Source organism: Trachinotus anak, unplaced genomic scaffold (genome assembly GCF_046630095.1).
Source record: "Trachinotus anak isolate AG129_WGS33_773 ecotype Australia unplaced genomic scaffold, CSIRO_AGI_Tana_v1 ptg000017l, whole genome shotgun sequence".
Lineage (NCBI taxonomy): Eukaryota > Metazoa > Chordata > Actinopteri > Carangiformes > Carangidae > Trachinotus > Trachinotus anak.
In genome coordinates this window covers 634,105-652,977 of record NW_027273868.1, presented here as the reverse complement: position 1 = coordinate 652,977, position 18,873 = coordinate 634,105, and the positions used below count along the sequence as shown (strand labels likewise).

Sequence of the window (18,873 nt, the reverse complement as noted above, 5' to 3'; positions counted from 1 at the left end):
AGGAGAAGACAGCGGAAACCAACCAACTAACCAATCAGCATTCAGCTCTCACTCTCCTGGTCAGGCAACAAGCCAACCAGTGTACAGCAGTCACTGTCACTCTGGTACCCATTCCAAAATTAACAAGTTTAAATGAACCCCCTTTTATTATTTTATGTTTGCTCTGTTTGAATGCTTGTATTTTTGTGAAAAAACTCACTTATTGTGCCAATGCAAACTACTTTTCATTTTGGTTTTGATTCTCAATAACATAACATTTTATTGAGCACAATGGGACAATGAGTCCTAACTACACTGTAAAATCTGCAAACCAAGACAGTTGTATCATAAAATTTTTCCATACATCAAGCAAAGTATGAAAAGATCACACACCACCTCCCCAAAAGCAGTGCAGGAATAAGACATCCCCAGCCCATGTTGACCCAAAGTGCTTTCAGGGGGGAAAATGTGATGGTGAGTGTTTAGTTCATGGCACACTTCTGGCCTTCATCCCCAACCCCTATCTGTGAGTACCAGAGTGAGAGGAGACAGGATGAGAGGAGGAGAAAGAGGAGGAAGAAGAGGAGCAGGAGGAGGGGAAGACAGCTACACACAAAATACAGATACACACAGAATGGACATACAGACAGAAACAAACAAAGAAAAAAATGGAGAAACAGACAAAAAAAAAAGACAGATGGATAGTGTAACACAGACCAACAAGAACCAATGTACAAATGCATAACCTGGCACAACCTAGGGAAGAAGACAGTAACACAACAACAAAATAACAACAAAAGCAACAACACAGATCAGACATGGACCTGTACAGTGAACTTTAACCAAGTCTGACCCCATGACCTGTTCTTCCTGGTGGTTACGAAATACTGTAAGAAACAATATCTCTTTCACTCACAATTAGGCTAATAAACGGGTACACAGAGACATGCATTTAGTCACACAACCATACTCACAGTCACACAATGTGTTCAGTTAAGTGCTGCTAGTATGTGTGTGTGCAACTGTGATTGCTGATTCATCTTGTAGGGATTTGGCATTTCTTTTTTTGGCTTTGGGTGTACATTATCATTATAGTGTTTTATATTATTCAAATGATAAATGAAAAATATTAATACATTTTGCAAAGACATAAATAATAATTAATTTAATTCTACACAAAACGCCCTTCTGTGCCATTTCATGTGTGTGCATATTTTGAGTGCATGATAATAAACACTTTTTTTTTCAGTTTTACATTTATTTGCCCTCTTTCAGTTTCCTTATTCTCTGCCCTCTCAATTGTGCTTTTAATGTGTATTTTATTGTGCCATAATTTTAGCTAGTTGTAAGATTAGAGTAGGTTTGCGATTGGCTGTATTGTTTCCAATCACTAGTAGGAAACAGGAAAGTATCGGAAAGTGACACTGCAGAATTTCTCACTGCAAAATATTTGGTTCTAGAAGTTTGATGACGGAAGGTCACCTCACACCTAACTGCAAACTCAGTAGCAAGCAAGGACATGCTGGTGCTAATCACAATATCTCTCTGACTTTCTTTTTGGTATATATTGAGCCATTGTACATTTTATTCAATGCAGCTTTGTGGATACAGCTTTATTAGCTGTTTTGATGTTGCTGTTTTGAATGCCAGTCTGCTACCTGCAGCGAAAAAGTTGGAAAATTGTAATTGAATACAGTTGGCACACCAGAGTTCCAGTTGACAGTATGTTCCAGTTAGATAGTATGAGCCTTATTTGATAGTATAAAATATGTTAAAATATAATAATAGTGTCTCCTTAAAATATAACTCATGTTCTTGCAAAAAATAAATTTATCACTTTCTTCTTTGCTCTGCTTGTGCAAAATCGAGGCAGAAGTTTAATTATATTGTAAACTATATTGATATATATGTAATTTGTTTTATCAGTGCTAAGGAATAGGGTAGAGTGTAGTGCACACTGCAACAAATGCTGACAAACTGACCTGCTTGTAATTAGCTTTATTCTACATTCATCTGTGTTTGGATCTTGATGTTGTTTCTAAGGGTGAAACTCAATTTTGTTTTTTCAAATGTGTAGATTTGCTGCTTCTGTGTCTCTCTACTGTACTCTAAAAAACTACTACTAGTACAATACTGTACTTTTTGATTGCCATATTCATTGAATACACTGTATCATCTATTTTGACTTTTGTTGTCTTCTGTGTACTATTTTAATCTAATCTGATAAAAATCCACATCAACACATTTAATTGAATCCAATAAGACTGTAATGCAATAATCTTAGTCTCATTAACTCATGTTTTATCTAATCTAATCTAAAACTAGTCTGGACTAATCTAAACTATGATAATCTGATCTAGTTTAATTATCTCGAACATATTCTAAAAAAAAATCAGGTGTGATCCAGAATTATAACCTAATATATTTTAGCCATGTGTATTGCAATCAAATTTAATTTAATCAAATCTTGTTTTTGATGTGTAATCTAGTTTAGTGATTGCAGAGATGAAATTATATAAAAATTTTATATCACAATTATAGTGCCCAAAATTGTCACAGTTATCAGTATTATCACAGTATTGTTGAAATGTCCCAAAAATGTTAAAAAAGTAATAACACACAATCTGAAATTATTTCACCAAGTCAATGTGTACATTTAAAATGCTAAGATGTCCAACACATCTATGTCACAGATGAGGACATGGGACTAGTACTCAGTTTTACTGCTCCATACCCACTCTGTGAACAAAGGAAAAGAAAATGTACTATCATATTATTAGTAGTATTATTATTTTACATGCTGTAACATCTTACAGAGCACAGACACTGTAAACACACCTTTCACCTGTCCAGCACAGTGCTGTTACACCAGAAACACCATGGCTACACTGCACTTGGGGATGAAACACTGAGCTGAAATACGTTTTAAAAATACATTGACCGATCAAAGCCTCTCAAACGGAGGCTCGGTGGCTATCAACTCACTCTTTCTCTCCTGTGTCTGTGTGTGTGCTCTCATCACGCAGTGTAAAAGGAGTTAGTTGCCTTTTTAGGCTTACTTACATTTGAAAACCCACTTATGTCTCCTGTGTAAAAAGGTGTAAAAAGTGTAAAAAGGTATTTGAAGGCTGAAAAATCTCTGCAGAAGCGCTGTCTCTGTCTTCCGCCATGTTTTGACTGACATATAACAAACCAAGCCACATTGCTTGCCGTGCATGTGTCTGGTACAGAACCTAACATGCGTCAAACAGTGCTTACCCACAGTAAAAAACGGTTATAGTGATGATCAAAATTTAAATGGTAATACTAACCGGCATTTCTACCGTGATATAGTGTGAAACAATTAACTGTTTCATCTCTAGTTTAGTCTAGCCTAACTGAATTCAGTCTAGTGTAATCCAGTTTAATCTATTCTATAATTTACTTTTATCTAGTATAGTCTGATTTTATCTAGTTTTATAGAGTCTAGTTTAATCTAATCTAATCTAATCTTAATCTAAATCTAAATCTAAATCTAAATCTAAATCTAAATCTAAATCTAAATCTAAACTTAAATGTAAATCTAAATCTTCATGCCCTATGGTTTGATCCAAGAGGAAGTGGAATTAACACTCAGGTCCTGCTGTAGCAGAGGCCCCTAAAGCTCGAATCACTCCTCTCCCAGGGAGGATGTCACACATTTTGGAGTGTGATTGTGTGTATGAATCAGGGGAAATAGCATGTGGGGAGTATATAGAGGAGTGTACATGGTGTTAAAGGTGACAGGTTAGGGGTTATATTTGAATATGAATTAAAATATTTTAGTGTTAGGAGGTGAACAGTGAAATGAGGATGAGAAAAGCAGGGGAAAAGGGAAAAAGAAGTGGAGAAGCAGTAACAGAAAAGGATGGAAATACAGTGGAGGAGGTGCACAAGTGTGGGCAAGAGTGAGAAAGGAAGAATGTTAATGACTTTCATGAGAAACATATACTAGAGTGAGAGTGAGGAAGAGATAGCAGCAATGACAATGAAGAAGCCTGCAGTGATGCCTGACAGCAGAAAGACACTCATCTATTTGCTTTGCCAGATTACATTCTAAAGACTTAATAGGTGATATGTGCCAAATTTGAGGTGATATGAAACTTGGTACACTTGTACAGTTTGGGCCTCTGACAATACAGTGATTATAACTCTTGTTTGGTTTGTTTGATTGGATTGCCAAGTCTCTGGGTCCTGATGAATCCAAGAATCCATGAAAATCCATGAAAATCCATGAAAATCCATGAAAATTATTGTTACATGTCACCTGGACTGTTTATATTTACATAAAAGGTGTTTCATTTCAAAACAAGACACCCAGGAATAGATTTGAATATTTGTACCATTAAAATGTTGCAAGAAAGTTCCAGTTAAGTGCCTGATGTTAGTACCTTAAAGGATGGAGATATTTTGTATTTTTCTTACTATCAACAAATCAATTCCCATTAAAAGACCATGTTAACAATGAAATGGTCCTCTGGACCATCAAGCTTCATTTTTATCCAAAAATAGTTTGAATACTGAAAATGAATAATCAGGTGAGGGGTAAAGTGTCTTTTGTCTGCAGATAGCAGTATTTGGAGTATGAAACAGTTACAGCATTTGTAGCAGCAAAATCAAAGTATCTGAATAAAGAAAACATGTGGTTTAGAAAAAGATTTAGGAATGTATCAGCAATGCATAGGTATTTTTTTGAAAATACTTTTAAGCAATTTGTCAATTCATCAATTGACCCCAATCTCCTCCCTACAAGAATTTTTGGTGCTATTAACATCATCACAACACAACATGCTCATGATAGGCAAAAGTCATAATTCACACAATGACCATAAGTCCCTTGTCGGGTAAATGTGTCAAGCCATTTCAACAAACAATTGATGCTAATCTTCTTTTGTCATTTTGGGGATTTGTTGACAGTAAAGAAACTAGAAGAACACCAATGTCACTTGTATCCTAATACTGCTCTGTATTAAAAGTTATAGGTAGTCCAGTGTCCAGTGTTATCCTGCATGTAGTGTTGCTGAGTGACTGTTGATCCACCTCACTGCAATGTGCAGAATCTAAATATTGCATTCTTTGACCACAACTCACAAAAAAACTGTCAGGAATGCTTTTGTGTTCCACTGCAGTAAATCCAGTCACTTCCACATCAGTGCAGATGGTAGTGCTGCAGCAACCTCTGCAGTACCTCTGCAGCACTGATGCAGGATAAATGCTTGAAGGGGACATATTCTACTACAGTTGCAATTTGAAGGGGTGAATGAGCAGAATCACTGATTTAAAAATCAATGCCATTCAGTGTACATTGATATGTTATTTGTGCCACAGGGAGAGGTCTGACAGCAGTGAACCTTTTGGTGATACTGAGCCATCACTCAAAATGATGGAGAGGAGCAAGGGAAAATGTGATCTGTTGGGTGTTGATTTGATTTGCATGACAAATTTGGGCTTCTTGAGTCCTTTTATTTTGAAATACAGTTATACATTATATGTTTTCATGACATCTGTATAGTGTTTGTGCTTTTGCATCAACGTTTTGCTAGAGCTGTATGTGTGTGAGAGACATAATCTACAGGCACAGAGGGGTGGAGACATTATCATGAATAACAATAAAATGCATTTTTATATTTTTGGGTGTTCCTATTACTTCATATATTTGTCATGTAGGCTATCTGTGCTTGGGACATGTGTCTGATTGTTATGCTAGTGTTGATGTTTTTTCAGACCGCTCACACTGTCAATATATATCAATTATATATCAGGCAACAGCCCCTCCTCCTCAACCCCCTCAATCCTCCCCCTCCACCCCTCAGCACTCCTACCTTTCCGAACGTTCCCATCTGTTGTGCGCTGGAATTCCCCAGCACTCAGCAGGAAGCAGGCCCGGTCATGCGGGTAGCGCTCACGACTAGTGGTGGAGCCAAGGCCTGCGGTGGCTGGGCTGCGCTCATCCCCAAGGACCTGGTCGATGGTGGGGCAGTCCTCATTGGCTAGGGCTGCTGCGTTGGCCGCCGTGTCACCATTCTGCTTGGAGTCTAGTAGAGGAGACAAACACCGAGAGGTCAGAAGAGAGATATGAGGCAGCATTGGAGGTGAAGAATAAAGAGTGGTAGAAACGAAAGGAGAAATATTAAGGGTGGAGACAGCAAGAAAAATAAGAGGAGCATGGATGAGAGGAGAATAAAACAGGGGCACATTGAAAGAAGAGAAGGGGGAAGGTAAAGTTGAGAAATTAGAAAAATAGATTAGAGATAGAGATAAAACCAGATTTGGTGATGAGTGACTTGGTGGGGGACAAGGAAAAGGAGATGAGAAACAAGCAGGGAAAAGGGGAAAAGAGAAGTGGTAGAGAAAAACAATTAGAAAACAAAAAATATAGAGAGAAAAGGGAGGATGGAGAAATTATAGACAAGATAATGAAAGAAGAGGAGTGTGTAAAGGAATGTTAGTGCCTTGTGTTAGTTATCTCAATCACATGACCAACATACTGCAGCAGTGCAGACTGTAGACACAGATGTCATGTACTCACACACAGCATTGAATGAAAGAGATTAAACAAAGCAGTGAGAGAGGGAGAGTGAAATATGTACTGTGCTGCACTCACACACACAATAAAGAGGAGATGGCTACAGGGTTACCAGAATTTGTGGCTTTCAACTCAGCTGTCAAATCTTATCTGATATATGACTTACTGTTCAACAGTTGCAGGTACAGGTGGACACACACATGCATGCACACACACCCACACACACACACACACACACACACACACACACACACACACACAGACACACACACACACACACACACACACACACACACATTCATTATCAGTGAAGATGATGGACATGTCCATTAAAACATTAAAACAGCAAACCAGAAAAAAAATGAGATGGCCTGGATCAATGTTTTGACAGTCGGAAAATACTGTATATCTGTATAGACCAAGTCCAGGATTGTCAGAATATGTCAAGCTTGGCGGAATGGCATCTGGCTGGGAGAAGAAAGAGATGGATTGTCAAGAGAAAGTAATAAGCTTTTTTTCAGTTTGCACAATCCTTCGTAAATTAAAATCTATTTTAGTGTACTCCACTCCAAGAACAACAAGGACATCACTAAGTTATTTACAGCTTCAAACCCTGTTACGTACACACTTCTCACATGAGTTCAGTGCTTGAAATCTGACCTCTAGATGAAAGTAAAGAAGAAGAGATGTCTCATCCATAAACAAATCCTTTCTCAACCATGCCAAACTATGTCCAAAACAATGTCCAAGCCCAACAGTGGTTTAAAATTAATTACATGTTTCAGAGGTCTACGTTTTATTGACACACTTTTCAAATTTCTGTTTAGACAATAAGTCAATTATCCAATTAGCCCATAAATTGGAAGCAACTATCTTGTTAACTAATTATTCATTTGAGTCAATTGGTGACACTGAAATTACATTATAAGGTTCTATCTGCATTCTGAGTGGTTTTGAGATAGTGAGCTTTTTTAACATCCCAGCTCTCTTTTCTGTGTCAGAAAACATGCATCCTATACAGTATGCAATCCATATATATATATATATATATATATATATATATATATATATATATATCTACGTAAGCACGACTGAAAAGAAGAATTTTCTTGAAGAAAGTTTAGTCTCACTTTTTTTACGTAATACAACAATCAATTAATCAATCACTGATGGAGGGGCACAGACAACAGTTCTGTTACGCTGTGGGGGACATTCTGCTAGCATGATTAGGGTTCACTTGTCTGCTTAGAGGGAAGGGTCACTGCAAATCAATAGAAAGTTGTTGTAAGTGATCACCCTTATCTCATGATGAAACATTTCTATCCTCATGGGAGTGGTCTTTCAAGATAATAATGTATCTATTGGGTATGAGGAGTCACTGAATGGTTTGATGAGTATTACAATGATATGCATCATATGCAATGGGCTTCATAGTCACCAGAACTCAACCCAATTGAACACCGATTTTGGAGCGGCAGTTTCCACCACCATCATCAAAACAACAAAGGAGGGAATTTTTTTTAGAAGAATGGTGTTAATCCCTTCAGTAGAAATCAGAGACTTGTAGAATCAATGACAAGGCACATTGAAGCTAGAACAGGTTTTATTTAATTTGTCACCCATCTGTAATTGTTAGTTGAATACCTATGGGATATATGAAAATGATGGTGATGATGGGCATTTATCACTTTTTCATGACAGTTAATAGACTGAGTGAGCAATAATTCTAAAAGTAATTAACAGATTAACAGATAATCAGAAATCTCCATTACAAGTTTGATTCTGGTATTAAAAGAGGGTATACAATTTGAATTGGAGGAGAAAGATTTGTGCAGATTTGCTTTGCCACCCATTAGCAGATCCGTTGTTGCAATTCAGTTGATTTCACTCCAAAATTGCTGGATCTTTTTAATAAAAATATGGTACCTTTAAAAGGCTTGTAATTTTCCCCATCATGTCAACACACTTTTAAGGCACACTGGAACTTTTACATGTATTATCGCAATTCTCTTCAATCACTCACCTGCCCTGTTGATCTCGATGATTTCCTCCTGTGCCAATGGGCAGTCTCCAGTACCCATCATGCTGCCAGATCCAACCATGCCTGGCCCTAACACATTGCCCATCAACCTGTGAGGTGAGGCAGTTGCCATAGCCAGGGCATCTGGCTTGCAGTAGTTGGGGCTGCCTGGCTGTGGTGCTCGGGGGATGTGCTTGTTCCTCTTCTTGGGGAGCTTCTGCTTGGCCATGGCCAGGGAGTAATACATGCCAAAGTTGTTGACAATGACAGGCACAGGCATGGCAATGGTCAGCACACCTGCCAAGGCGCAGAGGGCACCCACCAGCATTCCCGACCATGTCTCGGGATACATATCCCCATAGCCAAGTGTGGTCATGGTCACTACAGCCCACCAGAAACCAATTGGGATGTTTTTGAAGTTGGTGTGGGCTGCAGCTGTTGGGTCATCTGGGTCAGCACCAATGCGTTCAGCGTAGTAAATCATGGTAGCAAAGATGAGGACGCCGAGTGCCAGGAAGATGATGAGCAGCAAGAACTCGTTGGTGCTCGCCCGCAGAGTGTGGCCCAGGACCCGTAAACCAACAAAGTGGCGGGTGAGCTTGAATATACGCAGAATACGGACAAAACGCACCACACGCAGGAAGCTCAGCACATCTTTGGCTGTTTTGGAGGAGAGGCCACTCAGTGCCACCTCCAGGTAAAAGGGCACAATGGCCACAAAGTCTATGATGTTAAGGGCGCTGCGGAAGAACTCTGCCTTGTCAGGGCAGAAGATGACACGCAGCATCACCTCAATGGTGAACCAGATGACACAGACGCCTTCCACATATGTCAGCCAGCCATCTGTGACCACCTCATACACTATCTGCAGGGTGGAAGAACAAAATAAAGGGTTAGCTGATTTTATCATGCATTTACTCATTTATTCATTGATGTGTATATATCCAGCTGCACAATACCATGTTCCACTGAGCATGTAGTTCCACCATCTAATTACTATATGCATTTATACTTTACAGTCCCACTCTCACTTCCTGTCACAGGTAAATTTTCTGTAGTAATTCCACTTCTGTGGGAGTTAGTGATGCATGGATTGGCTCTGATGTCATCCATAGCTGCGTGTATGCATGAATAATCTACCCGCCACCCACAAATTATTTTCCACAGTTCAGAGACCCGTATCCAATCACACATTAACAATATTTCTCTGTGGGATATTACGTGTGATGATATGGTAACATATTACACTGAAGTAGGCTGGTTTTAAATAAACAAATATTTATTTCAAGTAAAGGTTCTCCTTTTTTAAAATTAAAATGGCAGCAGGTATTTCCACAATAGTCTGAACACAATGTGACATTTAAATTCTGAATCAATACACTTTAACACTATTTGAAAGCTCATAATAAAATTTGGCTGCTGCCCAAAATAACTAATAAATTGTAAAGTCTAAAGAGTCTAATTCATGCCTGACAAAAAATAATCCTTAAAATATGTTCACATTTTTGACAATGTAACAAATATTTTGCTCATATATCATAAATTGTTTCACTCACTCACAATCCATCAGTTGATAATCAGACTGGTAATTTTTATGACCTTGCCCGATCTGCAGATTAACTGCACCGCCTGCAGATATCCACACACCACTAAAGGGTTTAATTAAACTCTGTCCAATGAAAAACATAACTCATACTGGGTGATCCTAACTCCCTCCGTCACTTCTGCATCTGGTACAATACTTATGTTCAATCTTAGTATGAGGTTCGTGTTTTTTGGTCATGGTCCCAGAACAATAAATGTAATAAACAAAACTATAAGCTGTTCTAAATGACACTTAATTATTTATGAGCAGTACAACTCAGCCTGTGAAAACATTGTGTAACGACTTCTGCGAATCTGGACGAGCTTTTTTAAGTCTGAGAAAAAAAGACCCATTGGTGTTGCCATCAGGGTTATCTCTGCTTGGGGTTGGAGATGACACATTTAGGAGGTTGGGTTTTAACTTTGAAAGGAGGGTCTAACAAAAGGATGCTTTTACTTGCATCATGGGAAATGTAGGATTGAGCATTTCTGACGGTTGACCGATCCTAGGGATCAAAAGCCAGGATATCTTGGCCTCTTCTGCTTCATTCATTTTTTTATCTGTCTCTCACAAATCTCACAACTTCATCAAAGAGCAATACTATACCGCTGGAGTGTCCTTTTAAGGATCAACTTAACATATCTAAGACTAACAAACCAATCCACTAAAACTTCATTGTACCTCCTCATGTGTCGTGTTGCCGACAGTGACATTCTCTGTTTTGTTGTAGATTGTGTTGAAGGCTTCGTGGGTCTCCAGGCAGAAGGTGGAGATGGAGAGGAGGATGAAGAAGAGTGATCCAAATGCCACATACTGCAGAGAGAGAAACAGAGAGTTAGGGAAATGTTACAATTCACACACAAAGCATGTAATGTCCTTTTACTCAAGTAAAACAACAAGAAACCTGCACGTCAAATTTTTTTTGGCCAGCTAAGCCTTTGTCATAAGTAGTTTGCTGTTGATGTGATTGCTGGAGAAGGAGGAGGGGTTTGGTCCATTGCAGTATGTGGAATGCAGTGGTTATGCCAACAGACTGCAGATAGAGGGTGCCACTAGCACACTGAGGAGAGTGGACAAATGCTGTTAATTCAGTGCAAATGTCTTGACTGGTGCAATCCCATTGATAACAGCACAGAGAGGATGGTGGATGGAGAGTGTTAAAGAAACGAGGTACACTTGAGGTATTTGTGTGTGTGTTTGTGTGTGTGTGAGTGTTTATAAAGTATAAAGTATAAAGTATAAAGACAAAACAAGAGGGTATATAAACAGTAAAGGAACAAAGAGATTTATGCATTACTGTATGCACCATTATGAAAACATCAGTCTTGTATCTTAGAACTCAGATCAGTGGCAACTGTGTGTGTGTCTGTGTGTGTGAGTGTGTGTGTGTGTGTGTGTGTGTGTGTGTGTGTGCATGTGTGTAGATTTGCCACACATAAGCTGAACAGTCTACTCTACTATAAGAATAAGATCAATGATCATCTATTTGTCTTCGAGCATGGACAAACATATACATACTCCATCTTCCTTGCAACTGTTAAATCATTCACATATTTTGGAGCATATTGTCAGCCATTTTTTGTGTAGTGCTCATGTAATTTCCTTTTCTCTGCAGCATCCCCCTGCCACCCTGCTGCTCCCTGCCCTCCTATCTCTCCGTCAATGAATTTTCTAAACCCCTTTCCCTCTCTTTAACCCCAATATTCATTCTCAGCAACATCCTGTCTCACAATAATACAGACATGGAATTGTCCATTCTTAGCCACCTCAACTTTTCACTGCCAGAGCATTTGCATATTTGGCATCCTGTGCCTAAACGCGTGAGACTTAAACTAAAGATTAAAAGGTTGGAATATGATGAAAACATTATTTTTCCATGATTTTTCTGGTTTTTCACTTTTCAATTCACATTTTCATCACTCCATTGCCAGAGGCATTATATTTTCAGGATAGTTTCAGGAACATCTGCATGTTCAATATATATCCCTCACATTCTTGTGAATGCAATATTTCAGTAATGTCTTCACAGAACTTCTTTAAATTTGGCACAAACATTCACCTGGACAGAAGGTGAAATTGATTACATTTTGGTTGTCAAGGGTCAAAGGTCATGGTCACGGTGACCTCACAAAACATGGTTCTGGCCTCTTGAATGGGTTATCTCAAGACCTTGAGGGAATTCCATTACTTCTGGCATAAACATTCACTTTGACTCATACTCATGAACTGATTAGAATCTGGTAGTCAAAGGTCAAGTTCACTGTGACCTCAGAAAACATGTTTTTGGCCATAACTCACAAACTGAATGAATGAAAGAAGGATGAAATTAAATGATAACATTTTATATCCAAATAGTCAAAGGTCAACTTAACTGTGGCATCATACTGTTCTGCAAAAAGACCTCTGGCCATTATTCAATGCTGTTGTGATCACATTTTCTGCATCTTGGCTGGTTGGTGGAGGCATACAACCACAATTTGGAAATTCTAGTTATTAATTATTATTTGTTACTTCTGCCCCTCAGAAGCTTTGTTATCTCCACCCCTCGTCTGTGATGCTTTTTTGCTTTTTCCAGTCCAGGAGAAAGATCTCTCTCTCTTGGAGCTGTGTGCGCAATGAGTGGCTCTCTCCTATGTTGCAGCACCATGCAGCATGAACACACACACACATGCGCACACACACACACACACACACACACACATACTTGTACTTCTATCTTTGTGAGGACACTCATTGACATAATGCATTCCCTAGCCCCTTACCCTAACCTTAACCTTTGCTATCATAGGAAAAAATAGAAAACAACACAGACTACTGCATACACAGTTTGAATTTAAATTGACTAACAAGGTGACAGACCCATGATTTTATTTAAAATTCAATGTTACATTATGATAGCCTGAATAGTGATGACCATAGCCTAATAGTGTGGGTAACACAGCATCAATCCGTGAGCTGGGTGCTCTTGTTATGAGTTCTGTTAGCCTATGTTAGTCTAAACAGGCAAATTTTAGCCTTTGTGAACATTGTGTGTGGAGTGTTGCTCCAACAGATGTTAGCTGTTGCAGTTCAAAAACAATAACCGTAACATTTCAGGGCATGAATGTTTTGATGACATGTTAATATGAAGTTCACAACTAAAACTCACTCAGCCTGAACTCTGTGCTGCTTAGATAAGTTTGACGTGTCTCTTTCTTTCATTTGAAATGCTCTGTGGCACTGCTGGCATACTGGCTTTTGGTTGTCAATAACTTCCTGCTTATCCACGTCAAATACAAAATATCTCCATACACAAGTTTTCCCATGTTTTATTTCAACAAATGCTGCCATTATATGTGTTATTGCTTGTGTTCTTCTCTTTGAGTTAAGTCAAATTAAGACAATTGTAGGGTTATTACTGCCTTTGCAGACCCAGAAGAACACATTAGTACCTACAACATCTATGTTACACCTTCTGTATCTACGCTACTGTAGAAAAACAAATACTGTCACATTTTCAGAATTTTTGCATCAACTTAAGGTACAGCAGACAGACAATTGGTTCATCTATCATATACAGGCAGAGAGAACTTTGGACTGGTGGAACCACCTCCAGATCAATGCTGGAAAAACCAAGGAGCTTGTGGTGAATTTCCACAGGCACAAAGACTCTCCATTGAACATCCACGGAATGGACATTGAGAGTGTGGACTCCTACAAGTACTTGGGTGTTCACCTGAACAATAAACTAGACTGGACTGACAGCACTAATGCGCATTATAAAAAAGGACAGCGCAGGCTATATCTGCTATGGAGCCTCAGGTCTTTTGGGGTATAGGGGGCGCCACTTTTCCACTGCCAGTTGAGTTTGCCCTTCTGTTCAGACTGAGGACACACAACTAAAAGTATTGATGTCATCACATGCACTAGAGCACACACACAGAAGAAGTAGAGGAAGAGTGAGGTGCTAGCCACCCTGCAAGCTCATAAAAGCCTGTTTAAGTGTCGGAGCCTCCATATGAGATGTTTTGATCAGTGATTTTGTGTTTTTTTATCCCCAAGATCAATGTAGCCGCAGTGTTTCTGGTGTAACAGCACCGTGCTGGACAGGTGACAGGCCTGTGTCTGTGCACTGAAAGACTTTACAGCAGGAAAAGAGGCACAAATTAACAGGTTCACCCGGGTTTTGTGTTTACATCAATGCCAATCGGACCCAGAGCTGAAAAATACCAATGTCTTCTGCAGAGTCATTTGACCCAGGTATAAATGCTGATTGAACCCTTTTCCACTGCCAACAAAAGCCCATTGTTAGGGGGTTTTAGTAGGTTTTTTGACCAGTGGAAAATGGGCTTTACAGAAAAGCAATATTTTTAGCTTTCCTGCAGTCTCCCACCCACCTCCAGTAGGCTATGCCTTAACCATAGCACACTAATAGCAAATTACTCTGTTCAAGCTAAAATAAAAGCAGAAAATGTGAAGCCTAGTTTGTCACATATCCTGAAATTGAGTTTTTTGGGGGGCACTGATTGAACCTCTTATAGTTGTTGGTCATTCAATTAGTTATACTCTTTGAGCTTTTAAACAATTTAGACAGTTGGAGTTGTCTGTGCGTCTGCCACACCATGTTGATGTGTGCTTTGACCAAGTGGAAGCATGTAAGAATACATGGAAGTAAGAATGCACCAGATGAATATGCCAAATTGTCAAGCTGAAAGAGCACATGTGTAACTTGTAAAATAAATGATTAATGAGTGCTCCTGTGTGTGTGTGTGTGTGTGTGTGTGTGTGTGTGTGTGTGTGTATTCACATGTTCACATATCACACAACAACTGACTGTTCAGTCATTGATGTAAGTCAGTTTCCTGGTTGTGTGTGTGCTTGTATGTTCAAATGCGTGTGTGTGAACTTTTAATGAACAACTGTATGTGCTTGCATAAGTATAATTTATGTGTCAGTATGCTCTCAAATATGTGTGTGTTTGTGTGTGTGTGTGTGTGTGTCCTGTGTGTGTGTATGTGTGTGTGCCAGCTCGGTGATGAAGACAGACAGATGAGTCTTCCTCTAATCCTCAGGGAGCACATCAAGTCCCACAGCTTATTATCGTGGTCTAATTTAACACTTCTATTTAGATCTGCCCTGGATACACACACACACACACACACACACACACACACACACACACACACGCACGCACACACACACTGCTATCTAGAGCTGCCCTGGATACACACACACACACACACATTCTTCAACATTTTAGGTGTGTTGGAGAGTTATTAAAAGAAGACACAAAAGGATACAGAACAAAACATACTGTCATTTGACTTTACAAGGTGCCTTGGCCAGCTTTTTCTGTAACTGGATGCCCCCTCTTTTTTGACAGTATTAATTACTTTGTTAATTACATATGCATATCCATTTGATTTTGTTGCACTCATCACTCATAGTTAGGAACCCGATGGACATGGACAAATAATTAATTACATTAATTAATTACATCACATTTACATTGAACTGATGTTCCAGTTGCCATGGCGCCGCGGATGACTTTTTTGCCAACAACTCCAGAGGATTTTTTTCACCTTTCTCGACTCACCTGTGGAATTATTGGACATTTTGGTCAGAGGTCACTGACCGTTGCTCTCGCAGTGAAACGCCGGAGGAGAGGAAAACGTGCCGGTGCGCTTGCGCGTCTCCGCCGGCGCGGACTCCGCACACCGCTCCCAGGTATATTTCTCTCCAAGGTGCGTTCACTGCCCAACAAACTGGATGAACTTCAGCTACTGGTGCAGAAGAACAGAGACTTTTCTTCATCTGCCGTCCTGTGCTTCACGGAGACGTGGCTGTGTGGATCGATTCCGGACTCTGCGCTGGGCTTCCAGCTCTTCAGAGCGGATCGCGACACAGAGCTGTCCGGCAAAACCAAAGGTGGAGGAATGTGTTTTTATGCTAACAGTGGCTGGTGCAGAGACGTGACAGTGATCCTGCAGCACTGTTCTCCTGACCTGGAGACTTTCATCATAAACTGCAGGCCCTTCTACTCCCCCCGTGAGTTCACTTCATTCATCCTGGTCGGTGTTTACATCCCACCACAGGCCACAGCAGATACTGTGTGTGGAGCGGACCAACCCGGACTCCTTTGTTATTGTCCTTGGTGACTTTAACAAAGGTAACCTCAGCCACGAACTGCCCAAATACAGACAGTTTGTTAATTGCCTGACCAGAGAGGGGAACACTCTGGACCACTGTTACACCACAATCAGTGGTGCTTATCACGCCGTCCCCCGAGCTGCACTGGGCCACTCTGACTATGTCATGGTCCACCTGATTCCCACATACAGGCAGAAACTAAAACTATGTAAACCTGTTGTTTCCAAGAACCTCCAAGAACCTCCAATTGCACCAGTCACCAAAACAAATTCCTTGTATGTGGAAACATACTTGGCAATAAAACTGATTCTGATTCTGATTCTGATTCTGATTTATTCTGAAGCAATATACAAATAAGGTACAATCCAAGCCATAGTGGTATGTGTAATTCTATGCAAACTGTTCACAGATGCAATAATCAGGTTTTGGTTAATCCAGTGAATTAAATATCTCACAAATCAAGACACATCTTCACACCAATGCAAAAATTATATAAAATCCAACACTGCCATAATTCAATACAGCAAAATCCCTGGCTGTCATGATCTATCTAATCATACTGACTAATCCTAGAGAAGACTGTAGCACTGGTTTAAGGCAAAACAGACAGCCAGTAAACAAGCAGTACTCTGGCCTCCAAAGTACTGGGCTGAATAATAATATAAGGTGTAAAGCGGTGAATGCAGAGCCAGATAGGAAATGATGAAGCCTTGACACAATTAAGGATCTTTATCATGCTAACTGGCCACCTACACTATCTTACAGGTATTCCTTCCCCACCAAGGGAACTTAACAAATACTTAAAAAATACTGATTAAGATTAAATTACTGAAATGATTTTTATTTCACACAACAGCAAAAACTATGATTGCAACTACAAAAATGTCTCAGTGTAAAGCAGACAGCACAGACTGAAATGTCTTTATGCTGTCCCTCAAACACAACTGACTAAATTAGATTGTAATTAAATAAAATTTAATGCTGCTGTTTCTGCAACCCTGTAAGATGTGTTTCTGGTGTGTGTATGTGGACTTTACCATGCAGGCTGTTATACTGTTGCGTCCAGTGGGGTTATTTTTTTCCCCTTTTTTTACTGCTTACTTTGTTGACTGTGTATCTCTGCATACAGTTTAACCACAATACTGCTGCTGTGTCTGACAACCACATGTGGATATGCACATGTATACAGTTATCAGGGAGTTATCAGGGCTTTGCTTCAATTTCTTCAAGCTGGTATTATTGGTATTGGTGATTTAACAAGTAACAAGTGGAAATAGTTGCCATTTTTGCAGAAATACTGGATCTACGTTTCTTGAAGGTCTACTGATTTCCATTATCAGTAGCACTGCTTTCAACCTTTGATCAGTGATTAAGATTAAAAGGTTCAGTCATGCTTAAGCTAAATGCCAACATCAGCATGCTAAAATACTAATAATGACAATACTAACATGCATATTAACATACTAATAGCTATGGAGTAGTGTTGTATCTGTTACGAGTTTTGTTTGTACACTGCACAGGATGCACAGATGTATCAATGTGCATACAGGTGACAAGATAAACATTCCCACAAACAACTTTGACTGTGTCACTCTATAATAACATCACCTTAGTTTCTCTTTGGCTCTCACCATCATGAGTACAGCCGCTTGAGGGCTCTGGCTCTTGAACACAAAATCGAAGAACACTAACTCATTGATGCTGATGCTCTTCTTGAGAATACAGGGAGGATGCAAGTAACAGCTGAAACACTTTGAATACTTAAGAATACTTAAATATTGGCTTTACAAATATTATTTTTAGGACTTTAGGATTGGCTTACTAATATTTGCTCAGTTATATCCTAAACAGAAAGTACAGCTAAGGCTGATGGGGATATCATTAGTTTTGTAGATATTTAGTCATCATATTTAGTCATCTACAAAATATAAATAAATACTGGGGTTCTGTAATTGTAAATGTTGTCTTTAAATATAGTTTATCAAATAATGCAGCTGATATTTGGATCAGTGTGCACATAAGCTGTTCTACCAACTAAATGCTTTCCTCGGGTGTTTGACTGGTTAGTCTGTCTGCTCTGCCAGACACTCTGGCAGTTGATTATAGTTGGTTAAATAATGTGATTGTCTGGTTGATATGTGGTCTTGAGCCACTTCTGTGGCCAATTAATGGTTAAAAACTGCTATTTTGACTTTCACAAACCCCTCATAAAGACCAGCACTCATGGATTTCCCCAGTGAAGGCAACGCATCAGTTGTACAATATATTACAACCAGAATAAAATAAACACAAGTGTATCGCAATCAGGGATCTGTATTTCATGACGTGAGAGTGGTGGCCTTGCCTGATATCTTTGGGATTGATTCAGGTTTTCCAGTATCATGAAACTGGCTCAATTTAACCATGGTATATTTCCATGGTGGTCTTTCGTGCATGGCTAACCTGCTTCAGAGAAGGTTAGGATCAGATCAAAATCTGCCATCCTGACTACTGATCAGTCACGTACTAGACTGGAAAAATTTATTCTAACTGGGTAAGAGAAATGTTTTTAGAAAAAGATTTGTCCAGTCTGGGTTTAAAGTTATAGTCCTGAACATTTTCATGATTTGATGCTAT

At 39.3% G+C, this 18,873-nt stretch overlaps 1 protein-coding gene across 1 annotated transcript in view; it reads right to left on the bottom strand.

The window, feature by feature from the left end:
* Window positions 1-499: 499 nt before the first annotated feature.
* The window catches only part of LOC139634742 (voltage-gated potassium channel KCNC1-like), a 50,718-nt gene continuing 32,344 nt past the window's right edge, over window positions 500-18,873 (bottom strand). Inside the window, exons 2-5 of the mRNA XM_071501350.1 lie at window positions 10,810-10,941; window positions 8,547-9,408; window positions 5,820-6,032; window positions 500-585 (exon numbers count right to left, since the gene is read on the bottom strand). Coding sequence (XP_071357451.1) covers window positions 500-585; window positions 5,820-6,032; window positions 8,547-9,408; window positions 10,810-10,941 — 1,293 coding nt within the window. The remainder of the gene's footprint in view (window positions 586-5,819; window positions 6,033-8,546; window positions 9,409-10,809; window positions 10,942-18,873) is intronic.